Raw genomic sequence first — 16,042 nt, 5'->3', positions numbered from 1 at the left:
AGCCGCTCACCTCGCAGGGGCCACGGGGCCTCTTCCAGGCTGCAGCCATTGCATCCGCAGCTGGCCGCAGAGCTCTCAGGGCTCTCAGTGCTCCTGGGGCCAACCTGGCTCTGCCCCGCCTCACCCCTGCCCCCAGGCCATAGCCCTCAACTGCAGTCCAGCCTAATGGCCTCAGCACCCTCTCAGAGGGTCCCTGACTGCTCAAGCTTCCTCAAACCCTTGGGCCTTGGGACCTGCTCCCTGCACCTCCCACCTCCTCTCTGCTTGGTGAGCGCGCCCTCCCAGGAACACATGCCCACGCCTGTCCCCAGACCTAGGCGGTCCTAGTCCTGGCCCCCGACTCCAGCACACTGTGCTGTGCTCCTGCCTGTTCTCCCTGGCTCCACAGGGCATGGCCGCCTCTCCCTGGTTCTCCATGAGCCCTGCGCCAGCCCAATGCTGGGCATGGAGCATCTGTGGAAGAACAAAGCCTGGAGGGCTGCATGAATGAGGCTGCATGGTTAAATGCCAGGAGCCTCGGGAGGAGGCGGCCCGGGAACAGAGCTCACAGCTTCCCCTCACACACACCCCGGCATCTGCCTGAGCTGAACCTCAGGGCAGGGCCTGAATGCCCAGCAAGTCCTCAAGGCCACGGCCCTTCCGGCCCAAGCTGCCCTGAGCAATGCCCATCTTATGTGCCTTCTGCAAAGGGGGAAACTGCAGCTCACACAGGAAGTACTAGGATGCTTTCGTAGAGATGGAATCCCAACTCACTGCTTTCAGAAAAGCAGAAAGTGCATGTGGAGAGGGCTTTTGTTAACGGACCTCGGCCCGGGTTTTCAGAAACAAAGTTTGATTGGCGCAGGCCACGCCCCTTCATTTGCATATAGCCCCCCGCTGCTTTCCCTGAAGAGGCAGGCGGGAGCAGCCTACCAGGGACTGTGCTGTGGCCCGCAAGGGCGGAAGGACCTACCACCGCACCCTTCCGAGGAAAAGCTGGTCCCTGAGACAGAATGGGAGAGGCCCGGCTGGTGGGCTTCAAGCCCAGCTGGACCCTGGGGCCAGTGTGATCCACAGAATCCGGCTGAAGGACCGCATGCGACTTCCGTGGCTGGGTCACAATAGACGCTGCCCTCGGATCACTCACTGTTGGGGAAGCTAGACGCCATGCTGTGAGGTCACCCAAGCAGCCAGTGCAGCTGAGGCCTCGCCAACAGCCAGGCGAGGGTGCCACCTGGGAGGTGGCTCCTCCAGCCCCCGTTGAGCCTTCAGAGAAGGTAGCCCCAGCTGACGGCTTTGCCGCAGCCTCGTGAGAGACCCCTAGCCAGGACCACCCAGCTACGCCGCCCCCAGACTCCTGACTCAGAAACTGCGCGAGGTCACAGATGCTGCCTCGAAGAACATTTGCTGGACAGAGGCTCAGATGGAGAACACCTCCCTTCCCTCCGCTCCTTCCCTCCCTCCCCTCCCTCTCTCTCCTCTCGCCATGGTCCTGCCCTAGGGCCTCTGCCTGGGACTCTCCCACCCCACCATTCAGGTCTGAATCAAAGTTCGCCTCCCGAGAGGAGCCCTCCCTAAGCCCGTTGCCCCTGCCTGGTCTACTTCCCTCTACTCCTTCGTCCTCCACATCTGCTCCCTATGAGGCCATGAGCCTGGCCACGGCAGTGACCTCATCTTTCCTCCCCTTGACAGTGCAGGGAGCATGAGCCTGGGGGTCTGGGTCCAGGGCAGAGGGCTCGGCTCAGGACGGAAACGGGTTTGGACAGGGTCAAGAGCCTGGGGGCGCAGGCTGCTTCCTGTCTCTAACCATGGGCCACCCTGGAACAGCTGGAGTGAGGGAGGAGCCGGACAGGGACAAGACAGTGCACATTCCCCGGGTGTGTGCGGAGGGGCCCGCGCCGTAGGAAAACCCCAAGGCTTAGTCATGCGATCCTCCCAGCAACCCTGAGACACAGGCACCATTACCGCTCCTGTTTCCCAGAGGGAGAAACTGAGGCTCAGAGAGGCCAGATCGCTTGCCTGAGATCACGCTGCAAACATTTGGGGCTGGATGTGCCTGATTCCAGGAAGTCAAGCCCCAGGCTGCAACATCACCACTGATGACAGGAGGAGGAGCCAGGTGGCGGAAGGGCAGAGGGGCCTCCGGACAGAGGCACAGCCAGTGCGGAGGCCCCGGGGTAAGACCATGTCTGGAGAGCGGGGATCCGCCCGGACACAGCCAGAGCTCCCCCTTCCCCTCCTGGGCAGTCCCACACCTCCCCACGAGGGAGACCCCTGCCACTCTGGACGGCACTGACTCTGTCTCTGCAGTAGGCCTGGCCCCTCGCACAGGAGAGGCAGAGCAGACGCTTCAATGCCTGGAGCACCGCCTGCAGCCTCCTGGCTGGGAAGTGGCCTCTCCCACCACGGACCTCAGGATTCCTCAAAACGAAGACAGGACGATGAGAAGAGCGTCCCCTCACGGCACTGTGGCGGCCAGCACACCAGTCACGCACGAGCACTTCTTTGCCTTATAATTAGACGCATCCAGATAAGCTCACTGCCGCCCCTCACCCCACACACAACACCAGCACACGATCAGAGACTCACGCACAGATGGGGACACCTGCTGCCTACCAGGGTTCCTTCCCTCCCAGGGGTGGGGCCAACATCCCTACCCTTGAACGTAGGCGGCCATCAAGTCCTGCTTTGGCCAACCACATGAGGCAGAAGAGACACCATGAGAGGTCTCCCATCATCCTCTGCTCTCTTGGGATCCCACCAGGACAATGCTGGGGCCAGGCTGGATGGCAGCAGCGACGTGGACACAGGCCTGGGACAGGAGGCCATGGGGCGTGCCAGCACCAGTCAGATGCCACTGCTTAGGGGACCCAGGCCGACGGCAGTGATAGGGAAGAACCGACCTGCTGAGCCCAGCCAAGCCCAAGAAACTGACAGCAAAAGCACTGTGGTGTGAAGCCTCTCGACACAGCACTTGTTAATCCATGACTCCCACCACTGACGCACCCAGAGCGGGGCCACCGACCTGCTCAAGGTCACATGGCACGTAGGCACCAGGCAGCAAAGCCCCAAGCAGCTCTCTCCCCCTGAGCATCAGGATCTAGGCCCCTGCAGCCCAGCAGGAGAAGTTAAGATCTTGGTGCCACACGGCTTCCACCACTGTGGACCCGTCATTCAATGCAGTCAAAGCCAGATGCTTGAATCTCAGCAGGTTCTGAGTTATTTGTGGGCATGGGATGTGGGAGGGGCTCCTGCTTTGCATCTTCCACTCTTTGGTAGTGTTTGAAGTACGTATTTTGTCACTTTTATTTATGGAAATGAGGCTTTTCTCGAAGGATTCACACACTCAACTTGTAAAACAGGCGAAGGAAAAGAAAACAAACAACCGAGAAAGATAGCCAGGCCCCTCTAATGATAAAGACACGATGTGAAGCCAGCCTGGCAGCAGTGGGGCGGGGACGCAGGGGGTCCTTACACGGGGTGAGGCCGCTGTCAGTGGGTTCATCCCGAGGAGGTAGCCTGCCGACCTTTTTTTTTTTTTTTTTTTTTGAGACAGAGTCTCACTCCGTTGCCAGGTGCGAGGCTGGAGTGCAGTGGCGTGACTTCGGCTCACTGCAACCTCCACCCCACAGGTTCAAGCAATTCTCTTGCCTCAGCCTCCCAAGTAGCTGGGATTACAGGCGCCCACCACCACACCCAGCTGATTTTTTGTACTGTTAGTAGAGATGGGGTTTCACCATGTTGGCCAGGCTGGTCTCAAACTCCAGACCTCAGGTGATCCACCCCCTTGGCCTCCCAAAGTGCTGGGATTAGAGACATGAGCCACCACACCCGGCCTAAATAAAGTATCACCGGAACATGGCCACAGCCACTTCTTCATGAATTGTCTGACTCCTTACGTGCTACAACCGCAGCGTTGGGGAGTGGTGACAGAGACCACCTGGACCACAAAACCTAAAATTTTCATCTTGACGTTTTGTAGAGACAGGGTCTGGCACTGTCACCCAGGCTGGCGCACAGTGGTGCCATCACACCTCTCTGCAGCCTCCAACTCCTGGGCTCAAGTGATCTTCCCGCCTCAGCCTCCTGAGTAGCTGGGACTACAGACGCCTCCACGCCTGGCTAATTCTTTTCTTTTTCAGAGACGGGGTCTCACGTTGTTGCCGAGGCCAGCCTTAAACTCCTGGGCTCAAACGATCCTCCTACCCCGGCTTCCCAAGGCACTGGGATTACAGGCCTGAGCCACCATACGCAAGCCAAAACCTAAAAAATTTACACTCAGCCCTTTACAGAAAGTTTCCTATCCAGGCATGGTGGCTCACACCTGTCATCCCAGCACTGTGGGAGGCTGAGGCAGGCAGATCGCCCGAGGTCAGGAGTTCGAGACCAGCCTGGTCAACATGGTGAAACCCCATCTCTACTAAAAATACAGGGCATGGCGGCATGTACCTGTAATCCCAGCTACTCAGGAAGCTGAGGCAGGAGAATCACTTGAACCCGGGAGGCGGAGGTTGCAGTGAGCCGAGATCGCAAGCCAGGTGACAGAGTGAGACTCCGTCTCAAAAAATGAATAAATAAAATGAAACAAAATAAAAAAGAGATCAAGTGAACTTCATCAGGACTTCTGTGCCTCACAGGACACCAGCAGGAAACTGGAAAGGCGAGCCACGGAGCGGGAGAAAGGTCTGCCAATCATCTGTGTGGGGGAGGGCTTCACATCTAGGCTACATGAAGAACTCACAACTCAATCATAAAAAGCAGGCCAGGCGAAGTGACTCACATCTGTCATCTCAACACTTTGGGCGACCAAGAGGGAGGACTGCCTGAGTCCAGGAGTTTCAGACCAGCCTGGGCAATATAGCAAGACCCTGTCTCTACAAAAATACAAAAATTAACCGGGAGTGGTGGCAGAGCCTGTAGTTCCAGCTACTTGGGAGGCTAAGGTGTGAGGATCGCACCGCTGCACTCCAGCCTGGGCAACAGAGTGAGATCCTATCTCAGAAAATAAACAAAAAGCAGAGACAAGAAGAAGAGCTGGTGAAGACGTGGAGGAATGAAGAGGCCCGTCCACTGCGGTAGGAATGTCAACACTGCAGCCACCGTGGGAAACAGTTGGACAGCTCCTCAAATTGTCCCACCCTGGGTTTCTGTGACCCAGCAATCCCACCCTTCGACATCAACTCAAGAGATGTGAAAACCTACGTGCACACGAAAACCTTACACAAATGCTCACAGCAGCAGGTGCATGAGAGCAAAAAGGGGGATGCAACGCAGGCACCCACCACCGGGTGGATGGGCCAGAACAGCCCCGTCATCCACGCGCTGGGACAGTGCTCAGTCCGGACAATGAACGAGGCTTTGACACAGGCTACCGTGTGGACACACCTTGAGGACATTGCGATCCGCGAGAGCAGACAGACACAGAAGGGCAGGCTGTGGGTGACCCCGTTTTCCCATTTCTGTGAAACGCCCAGAAAGTGAGTGAGATGTTGTCAGGGGCTGGAGGAAGGGTGGGCAGTGGCAGCTAATGAGTGATGGACAGCTTTTGGGTGATGAGAATGTTCTGCAGTGAGAGCGGAGGGTTGTACAACTGCAAACATACTAAAACCCATGAAATGTACATTAGAAGTAGGTAAAAATGCAGGTTCTGTGAATTACATCCCAATAAAGCTCCTATTTAAAAAGAGTTTAGAAGCTGGGCACAGTGGCTCACACCTGTAATCCCAACACTCTGGGAGGCCGAGGCGGGTGGATCACAACATCAGGAGATCGAGACCATCCTGGCTAACACAGTGAAACCCTGTCTCTACTAAAAATACAAATAAATTAGCCAGGTGTGGTGACACACGCCTGTAATCCCAGCTACATGGGAGGCAGAGGCAGGAGAATCACTTGAACCCAGGAGGCGGAGGTTGCAGCGAGCCACAATCACGCCACTGCACTCCAGCCTGGCAACAGACCAAGACACGGTCTCAAAAGAAAAAAAAAAGAATTTAGTTAAGTAAGTCCAAGAGCTCAATAAGGAATATGTTCCAAACAGGGCAAGGAAGGAAGCAAGAACCCACAGGGGCAGGGAGCTGTGAGGGTCTGTGGGACAGGGACACACACACACACACACACGTGTGCACATACGTGCACACACACATGCAGATACAAGCATACATACATGTAGGTGCACACACATGCACAGACACGCACACACACACAGGCCCTTGGGACACCACAGGACACTTGCGGGACACAGCAAGGAAGGGGTGGGGTGGCTGGAGGGGATGGTGTACCTGGGGGACCCCAGCACCGTTGGAGGAACAGCCTGGGGTCAGCCCCTGAGCAGCAGGCCCCCCTCCTCTTAGCCCCGTTCTCCCTGCCGGGTGCTCACACACACACTCACACTGTAACTCACATGCACTCACTCTCAAGCGCACGCTAACACATACGCACACATTTACACATACCAACTCAGGCACTCACAGTGTGATCACTTTCCCTCAGCAGGCGGGCGGGCGCCGGGGCAGTAAACAGGAAGCCCAGCACAGGCGGGCGGACCATCCAGAACTCCGAAGGCTGGGCCGTTTCCCAGGGCCCCAGCATCCGAGGGAGGAAGAGGCTCCGTCGTCAGCACCAAACCCCGGGCAGGAGGCTGTGGGGTGTGGTCAGCCTGCAGGTGGCAGGGCTGGACTGGCGGGGTCAGGGTCCAGAGAGGATATGCTGGCCCCTGGGGGAAGTCCGGCCCATGTGGGCTGCAGGGGCCCTGGGTCCTGAGCCCTGGGCTGAGGCTCCCATTGCGAGGGTCTGTGCCTGGCCCCAGCCTCCTGTGCACTCCACCTACCCCCCTCCGCCCCGCCCCCCCACAGCAGAGGCGGACACCCCTCGAGGGTGACTCCCCAGCATCCCTGTCGTCCAGGCATCCAGTGTCCCCCCGGGGAGTGAAGTGGCCCTGAAGGGATTCCACCTGGGGCCTGAGGTTAGGGCACTGTGGGAAACGGGGTGCCTCAGGGGTGGGGCAGGTGAGCCACGCAGACAGCACCAGCCTCGCACCCCGAAGGCCTCCACAGGCCCACAGGGGGTCATATTCCCCACGTGCGAGTGGGACGGCCCCTGGCCCCCTGCAGTGGGCGGGGAGGGGTCTAGCAGACCGGAAGACTATTTCCAGGGCAGCACCCCCTGTACTTTGGGGCACACACGTCCCCAGGCAGCTCTGGTGAGGCCGCCCTGCCTGTTTTCTGCATTTTTGCTGGTGATTTTGCTATTGAAATTGGTCCCCAGGTGCTCCTGCGTCCCTCAGGGCTAGAGGCTGGGATGAGCCCTGTGGAGAAACCCGTGTGAGAGAATCTTTGCTCAGACAGGACCTGAGAGCACTGTCTGCGAATTCCATGTGATAAATCAACAACACGGGTGTCTTTAAAATTTCCTTAGCATCTCACTCTGTCACCCAGGCTGGAGTGCAGTGGTGCAGTCACGGCTCACTGCAGCCTCAAACTCCTGGGCTCAAGTGATCCTCTTGCCTTGGCCTCCCAAAGTGCTGGAATTACAGGCGTGAGCCACCATGTCCAGCCCTAAAATATAATGCCTTGAAATAGAAACGGACATATAACAAGGTCACGTATTAACCGATGGAAACGCCGTGTCCAGAGGCTCACAGGAACCCCACCTTGGATCTCCCCTGGGGCCAGGCCTCGCTGTGCACCTGAAGGGTCCACAGCAGCTTCCCCAAGAACTACCACAAATAACAGAACCGGCTGCACTCAGGGTTCAGGGCAGAGGCGCCATGCCCACAACCCACACACACAAATGGGCTGGCAAAATCACACACACATGCCAGCTCACATACTCACACACACTAACTCACACGCACTCACTCTCAAACGCACACACAAATACTAACTCATGCACTCACACTCACTAACTTGCATAACACACACATACTCATATACTAACACACACTCACAAACACACTAACTTGCAAACACACTAACTCACATGCACTCACACACACGGCTTTACCACATGAGGGGAGACGGCACCTCCGTCAGCCTGGGAGCTGAGAGATCAGAGAAGCAAAACCATCACGGCCCCCAACACAGGCAAGAAACCTCGGGATGAGCCTCTGGGATGGCCTCGGAGAGCAGGGATGTTTGTTTTAGCAGCAGATGCCGAGCCAGGCTGACTCATACATGCCAGAGGAAATGCACCCCCACCCCCAGCAGGACAGACCAGCCAGACATGGGAGCACTGGGGCCACAGGTACGGGCCCCGAGGCAGCGGCTTCCACCCCAGGGTCCTTCCCCGCTCCAACTGGTCCTGCTGATGTGGGTGCATGCAGCGCGGCCTGGCCCGGCACCTCATGGGAAGGGAGCACGGCCGGAGCTGTCCACTCACGTCCCTCCAGGGGTCCTCTCCTGACTCAGCCTGAAGCTGGGTCCCCTGGCATCCCCATGCCAGCTCAGGCCCCTGGGGGCCCTCACACTCGACCCCAGCCCCTCCTAAGCTGGCGTCTGGGGTGGCGGGGAGGCAGGTGCAGGGACTGCGAGCTAATCCCTCAGGCTCTAATCCCGTGAGCACCGGCACCACCGTGGGCCCCCGTCCAGCTGGCGTCTGCGGCAAATCCTTGCAGGGTCTCCCCGGCCTGTTCCTGTGAGAATGGACACGCTGCCCGGGCCGGGAGGCAGGGAGCAGGGAGCAGGGAGCAGCAAGGCCTGGGCCCTGCTCCTCATTCACGGTCTCACCCTGTGTGGCCTCTCCAGCCTCCCGCAGCCTCAGTTTCCCCATCTGTAAAGAAAGGCCCAGGTCATGTAGCTTTCCAGGGGCTGGGGCCTCTCCTACCCCTGTCCTGCCAGGCACTGAGGACACCCTCGGCGCTCGCTCCAAAACGGAAAGAAGCGGCCAGCGTCGGGGTGCATGCCCGTAACCCCGGCACTTTGGGAGGTGGAGGCAGGAGAGTCACCTGGGACCAAGGGCTCAAGACCCTCAGACCCTGGACAACGTGCTAAGACCTCATCTCCACTGACAAATTTTTAAATTTAAAACAAAGGGAAGTGACTTGCTCAGAGGCACACAAGTCTCAGCAGCGGAGGCAGGCTCAGCCCACACCAGGCCTGTGGCCACCCCACCCAGGCTCCCGGAGGCCACACCTGCTTTGGGGGTCCCCACTCCCTGCGTGGCCCACAGCAGCACACGCCTGCCACAGAGCCTGGGTCCCCAGTCCTGCACCGTCCTCAGTCCTGCCCGCCCTGGCCACCAGCTCCAGGGCTTGGGCCAAAGTCCTTCCGGGACCCACGTCTCCCTCAGCACCCCTCACCTCCCGATGCCCGTCCAAGCACCCTGGCCACGTGCCTGGACGCCGACCCCAACCCCACAGGGCGCTGCTGCCCGCAGACCCTCCCCCAGCAGGCGCGGGGACTGTGCATCGGTGCTCGCCGCCCCACTCAGATGCCAGCACCACCCGCTGTCCTCAGGACCAGGGCCTCCGACCCCACAAGACCCTCTCCCACCACACGGACTCCGCTTCCACAGTTCTGGTGGGTGTGGCAAGTTCCCATCCCAGGGCCTGGGCAAGGTAGTTGCAATCCCTGCCTCCCCTGAGCTGCAGCCTACCCCAATCACAGCCACCTCCCTCCCTGAGTCCTCTGCTGCCACAGGCCTGGCCACTCGACCTGCTGGGTGCCCTCACCACACTCACCAGCACCCAACGCAGCCTGACTCTGGGCTGGGCAAAAGCCTTCCACACAGGACGTGACACCGAGTGCTTTCAGCTTCCGGGACACGCAGTCCCCGGCGCGGCCACTCAGCTCTCAGCTCTGGTGTAGCACGGCGGCCGCCAGGCCAGCCTGGGAGTGAAGGCCGTGGCCATTGCCAGTAAAACTCTGCTGACAAGAACTGGCATGGCCAGGATTCCAATGTGGCTCACGTGGCTGCTTGTGCCCGTCTGAAGCCTGACCCCCAGCAATCTAAGGACTCCAAGTGAACAGCGAGGGAGTCCCATTGGCATCAAAAGACCAGGCACCCTGAGCGCCACCTGGCCCACACGAGGTGCCTGACAAAGGTCTGGGAGCCCTGTGTGAGGACCTGCAGGAGCAGACCCCACACTTTCACAAGCCCTGACTCCCAGGGCGAACCCCAGTACCCAGGTGAGCTTGCTTGGCACCCAGAAGCAGCACCAACAGTGACCCGGGACACAAAGGGCATCCCATCTCTCTCACGGGCCCGGCTGCCTGCCCAGAGCCTTCTAAGGGCTTCACCCCGCAATTCTCGATGTACCCCGGGAGAAAGGCAGACATCACGCCCACTTTACAGACAGGAACGCTGAGGCCACATGGCCCCCGGTGGTGTGCGATGGAGCTGGGTGTAAACGCGGGCAGGCCGGCTCCCGAGGCCTCTCCACCGGGACACCGAGGCTGCAGCGGTCACAGTGTCTGAGCTGCATCCTGGGAGGCAGCCAGGGCGGGACAGAACGGGGAGCTTCCGTCCCCAGCATCCTCAGCCTCTGCCTGGACCCTGCTGACCTGCCACAAGAGACACCACAATCCCACTAACACCCTCTTCATTTCTATAGGATCTTGCTGTCACCCAGGCATGCAGTGGCACGATCACAGCTCACTGCAGCCTCGGCCTCCCAGACTCAAGCGATCCTCATGCCTCAGCCTCCTGAGTAGCTGGAAACGGGTGCAGGCCATTACGTCTAGCCACTTGTTTTAATTTATTTTTAAGCACAGACAGGAGTCTTGCTATGTGTCGCCACGCCGGTCTCAAACCCCTGGAGTCAAGTGATCCTCCTGCCTCAGCCTCCCAAATGCTGGGATTACAAGTGTGCGCCACCATGCCTGGCCTTTTACCCAGGCCACCACGGCTATAGGGGAGGCCCTGGTGACGGTGCTGACTCCCTGCCCGGCCGCCCTGTGACCACACTATACACTGCTCCAGGAACGCGGGGCCTCTTGGGGGCTGTGCTCTCTCCTGCCCACCGCCCACAGGTCTCCCTCAGATGCCACCTTCTTGGCAAGGCCTCCCCAGCCACCCCATTCTGCCTTGCCCTTCCTCCCTGGCACTGCCGCCCTCATCCGCCTGATGTTCGCCAGGATCTGTCGAGTGCCGAGCTCTTCCGCGCACAGGGGACGCCGCAGGAGTGGCACAGACGGTCCTGGCCCTCACAGAGCTCTCGCTCAGGAGGAGACGGTCAGAAAACACGTCAGCAGAGCCATATGTTTCAGGTGGTGACACAAACAGGGAAGAGGAACCGCGAGGGCAGGGCGCGGAGGAAGGAGGCCGCTGTGTGATGCCAGCCAGGCCTCACGGAGAGGAGATGCTCCCGCGACACCTGAGAGAGCTAAGGGCGCAAAGGACGCAGGCAGGAGAACGCGCACTCCAGGCAGGAGCACAGCCATGCAAAGGCCTGGGGACAGGACTGCGCCCCGAGAGCAGGGTCCGAGGGCCTGAGGCAGAGTGCAGAGGGGAGGGCAGGGAGGGCAGGGAGGCCCGGGGCAGGCTGTGCAGGGCCTGATGGGGGAGGACAGGGAGGCCCGGGGCAGGCTGTGCAGGGCCTGATGGGCTTCACGGAGGACTTGCTCTCTGACCCGGAGGGAGGTGGGAGCCATGGAGGGCTGCAGGCAGAGGAGGAGGCGGGACTTGGGCCACCAGTTTTTAACAGGGTCCTGGGGGCAGAGGAAGAGCAAGGACGCCAGGCCTGGCTAGGGGGCAGAGGATGACCGAACTGGGCCGGGGGCAGGCAGAGGATGGGGAAGGAGTCGGTGAATTCTGGGCCGATTCTGAAGGTGAAGCTGACACCACCTGCTGCCAGATCAGCCGTGGGAGTGGGGCAGGGCCAGGGATGGAGCTGAGCGTTCCAGGACATCACAGAGACAGGACAGCCTGCAAGAGGCTAAGAGGCACCCAGGCCACAGCTCGGGCCAAACTCCACGATGGGCGATCGGCCCCCACAACCTTCCCAAGGCCCCACAGCCACCGCCCACGGAGACGCCATCCAGGCCAGGCCTCGGGAGCCAGGAGCCCAGGAAATTAGAGGAACCAGATTCGAAACCCCAGCAAGACACTACTTCCCCTCCCATCGGACGGGCCGAAATCGCCAAGGACGAAGACATCGGGAGCTGGCAGTGCCCTGGGAAACGGGCAGCCTCCCTCCACCCCTTCCGGGCAAGGCTCCCGCTACACTGAGCTTTCTGGAAGGTGTCAGCATCGCTTCTAACAGTGAGAGGCAACTCCAGAAACCACCGGCTTGGGCCTCAGCAGGGGCCTGGAGGCATGACAGTGGAGAGGCCCGAAGCGGACAGCCAAGTGCCATGACAGTCACCAAGCATCAGCACCAACTCACCCCAGGCTCGGCCAGCCCCAGGCAGACACAGTCATCACCCCATTTTATAGACAGGACACTGAGGCCCAGGGAGGTGACAGCCATACAGCAACTGAGGCACAGAGCTGGGAGAGGGACCCCGGCAGATCCAACTATGGGCTTTCCCTTTTTCTTTTCTCTCTCTGTCACCCAGGCTGGAGTGCAATGGCACAATCTCAGCTTGCCGCAGCCTCCACCTCCCGGTTTTAGAGATTCTCCTGCCTCAGCCTCCCGAGTAGCTGGGATTACAGGTGCTCACCACCACAGCCAGCTAATTTTTCGTATCTTTAGCAGAGACGAGGTTTCACCATGTTGGCGAGGCTGGTCTTGAACTCCTGACCTCATGATCCACCCACCTCGGCCTCCCAAAGTGCTGGGATTGCAAGTGTGAGGCACCGAGCCGGGCTTTTGGGCTTCCCCCTAACCACTGCTCAGGGCTCATCCTCTCTATAAACCGATATGGACACAGGGCGGGGAGAGTCCAGATGACCACAGATAAAAAGCAAGCAGTCCACAGGTCATCACTGTGTGGCACTTCTCACCAGGGCGCTCCAGCCCCCCAGGGGACACTGAACTGTGTCTGGGGTTACTTGTGGTTGTCACAACTGGGGGGTGCTCCTGGCAATGGAGTGGACAGAAGCCAGGGACATTGCCCAGCACCCATAAATAATTTCCTGGCTCAACATGCCAAAGATGCCAAGGCAGAGAAACCCCAGCGAGGCATCTAAAACCATCTCGCTGAGAAATAAGCAGGCGCCTTTATGCACTCCCGTCTCTGGGGCCCAGCCGGGCTTAACCTAAACTCACCAGCACTGAGGTCCGGAGGGATGGGGCTGGAGGGGTGAGGCCACTCTGGATTTTAACATCTCAGAGGCATTATATGGCCAGCTGGGGTCAGATTTCTGTGGATTTCAGGGACCGGCAGGGAATGCTGGCCTCTGACCTTCCAGCCCTCCCAACCCACCCACCCCCTAACTCTCACCTCACCCCCGCCCCCGCCCCCGCCCCCGCGCACAGCCCCAGTCCCGGCCCCGCAGGAGCCTGCGACTTTATCTGTCCCCAGCGCTCCCAGAGCCCCTGATAAGACCACTGGTCTTGGTGTGGTTTTCTTGTGGTCAGCGAGTCCCGGGCTACTTTTGTTTCTGACCAACTCGGGTCAGAGGGCTGATGGCGGAAGTCGGGGGGCCGGAGAAAGGAACCCTGGCTGGGACCCGCTGCCCTCCCCCACCTGGGCTCCTCCACCATGTCTCGTCCTGGTCAGGCCAGGCCACCGACTGTCCGCAAAGAAAGGGGAGAGGCCACCGGCTCCGGAGAAGGAACCAGGTCACCTACCAAGCGGTTCCAGATGGTCGCCGGGAGGGAAGCCACCAGTGTCTTTCAAGATTCGGGGGCGGGGGGGGGACTGATGACTTCCACACACACACTCTCACTCCAGGCATTTCCCCCAACTCCCAGGCAGCACGCATCGCCGGCCTGCCTGCCAACCAAGGAAGCTTCGGGAGGCTGGGGGGGAGAAGGAGGACGGATGCCCGTGTGGGTGTCTACAGAGACGCCGCTGCCGGCTGCCTGGGAGGAGCAGAGGATTTTGTGAATCCGGAAACTTCCGATCTGGAAGCTTGTGACCTCGACTGAGAAGGAACCGTTCCCTCCCTCTGCACTCTGCACACCGTCCCCACAGAAGGGCAGGCCCAGCTGCCCGCACCCACCCGGCTGGAGGGCCGGGAAGCAGCCAAAGGGGGCACGAGACAGCCGTGCCCCCCGCCCAGCCCGCAGCCCCACCAGGTGTCCTGGGGGAAGGCTCGGGGAGAAGGAGAAGGGGTGACAGGGCACCCCTGTGTGCACAGCCGAGGCAGTGGAGGCATCTTGAAATGTCACCTCTCTCCTCCCCTCATTCTAGCAGGGAGGTAAACTGAGGCCCAGGAGGGTGAGAAAAAGTCGGCGCACCCGGACCCAGGTCTGGGATTTGCAGAGAGGGAGGTGACATCAGGAGGTGGACACGCAGGGCCTCAGAGACCCCCGCATCCTCCACCCAGGCAGGCGCCACCCACAGGCCGGACAGCCCCGGGAAGCGGGTCCGGACAGGGGCCGGCAGAACCGGGTCTCCCGCGGCGCCCAGGCCGAGCCGCCCCCGGCCCGGGAGCGGTGGGAGGTCGTCCCCCGCAGGCCCCCCGCTTCCCGGCGCGGCCCCAGTCCGTCCTCCCCGGGGCTCCAGGGGGCTGCCCCGCCCCAGGCTCCCGGAACCCGCGGCGCCCCCACAGCCCCCGCCCCGGCCCCGCAGCCCCGCGACCCTCGGCGCCCGGACGCGCCCAGCGGGCCGCAGCCCCCGGAGGCCGGGCCGTTACCTGCCGCCGCCCCGCTCTCCGCCGCCCACGCCGCCTCCGAGGGCACGGCCCCCGCCTCGGCGCTCTCCGCCTCGTCCGGCACCTCCAGCTCCATGGCCGCGCGCGGACGGCGGCGGGGGCGCCGAGGGGGACCCGAGCCGCGGCCGCCGCCGCCAAACAACAAGCGCCGCCGGCCAAGGGAGGGCGCGCCTGGCCGGCGCGGGGCAGGCGGGGCGGGGCCTACGTGCGTGCGTGCGACGCCGCGCACCGCGCGCAGCCAATCGGGGCTCGGGGGCGGGGCTTGCATGCCACCCGCGGCCGGGAGCGCTTCGAGTGCCCCCGTGCGCCCAGGGGTGGGAGGACAGCGCCAGGCTCACCGTTCCAGCGTGTTAGGTCAGAAAGATTGACAGGCACGACATGTATCAATAACATTGCTGGGCACAACACATGCCAATAACATAGACCTACACAGCACATGCCAATAACATGGATCCGGTCAGGCGCGGTGGCTCATGCCTGCAGCCCCAGCACTTTGGGAGGCCGAGGTAGGCGGATCACCTGAGGTCAGGAGGTCGAGACTAGCATGGCCAAGATGGCGAAACCCCGTCTCTACTAAAAATACAAAAAAAATTAGCCAGGTATGGTGGCGTGCGCCTGTAATCCCAGCTACTCGGCAGGCTGAGGCAGGATAATCGCTTGAACCCAAAGGCGGAGGGTGCAGTGAACCGAGATTGTGCCATTATACTCCAGCCTTGGTGGCAAGAGCAAGACTCTGTCTCAAAAATCAAAAACAAAAACAAAAAACAAAATTAACCCACATGGATCTACACAGCACATGCCAACAACAAATCCACACACTATACGTCATTAACACGAATCTACACAATACGTACCAACAACAAATCCACACTATGTGCTGTTAACACGATCTACACAATTGGTACCAATAACAAATCCACACACTATGTGTCATTAACATGAATCTACACGATGCATACCAATAACAAATCCACAAAATATATGTCATTAGCATGAATCTACACAATACATACAAATAGCATTGCTCTATGCAATACATGCCAATAACATTGCTATACACGATGAATGCCAATGACATTCATCCACACAATACATGTAACTAACACTGATGTATGCAACACACATTATTAACGCTGATATACACACTACATGTCAGAACATTCACACACAAAAAACATATCAATAACAGTGATATACACAGCACATACAAATAACACTGATCTACACAACACACATTAACGTTTATCTACACAAAACATATCAATGACATTTGCAGTTAACTACCTATTTTTTGTTTTATAAAGACGGGGTTTCACCATGTTGGTCAGGCTGGTCTTGAACTCCCGACCTCAGGTGATCC

General features: G+C 59.7%; 1 protein-coding gene across 8 annotated transcripts in view; it reads right to left on the bottom strand.

Annotated features, from left to right (window-relative positions):
- Positions 1-14,853, bottom strand: part of PIP5K1C (phosphatidylinositol-4-phosphate 5-kinase type 1 gamma) — a 58,243-nt gene extending 43,390 nt beyond the window's left edge. For 7 of the 8 annotated variants that reach the window (XM_032252265.1, XM_032252268.1, XM_032252270.1 and 4 more), the window contains exon 1: positions 14,665-14,853. In XM_032252265.1, coding sequence (XP_032108156.1) covers positions 14,665-14,758 — 94 coding nt within the window. In that variant the 5' untranslated portion in view covers positions 14,759-14,853. The remainder of the gene's footprint in view (positions 1-14,664) is intronic. The other variant, XM_032252272.1, reaches the window with a different exon arrangement.
- Between the last annotated feature and the right edge of the window lie 1,189 nt (positions 14,854-16,042).

Source organism: Sapajus apella, unplaced genomic scaffold (genome assembly GCF_009761245.1).
Source record: "Sapajus apella isolate SASKATOON/1434 unplaced genomic scaffold, GSC_monkey_1.0 scaffold77, whole genome shotgun sequence".
Classification (NCBI taxonomy): Eukaryota; Metazoa; Chordata; class Mammalia; order Primates; family Cebidae; genus Sapajus; species Sapajus apella.
This window is presented reverse-complemented; position numbering and strand designations above follow the sequence as displayed.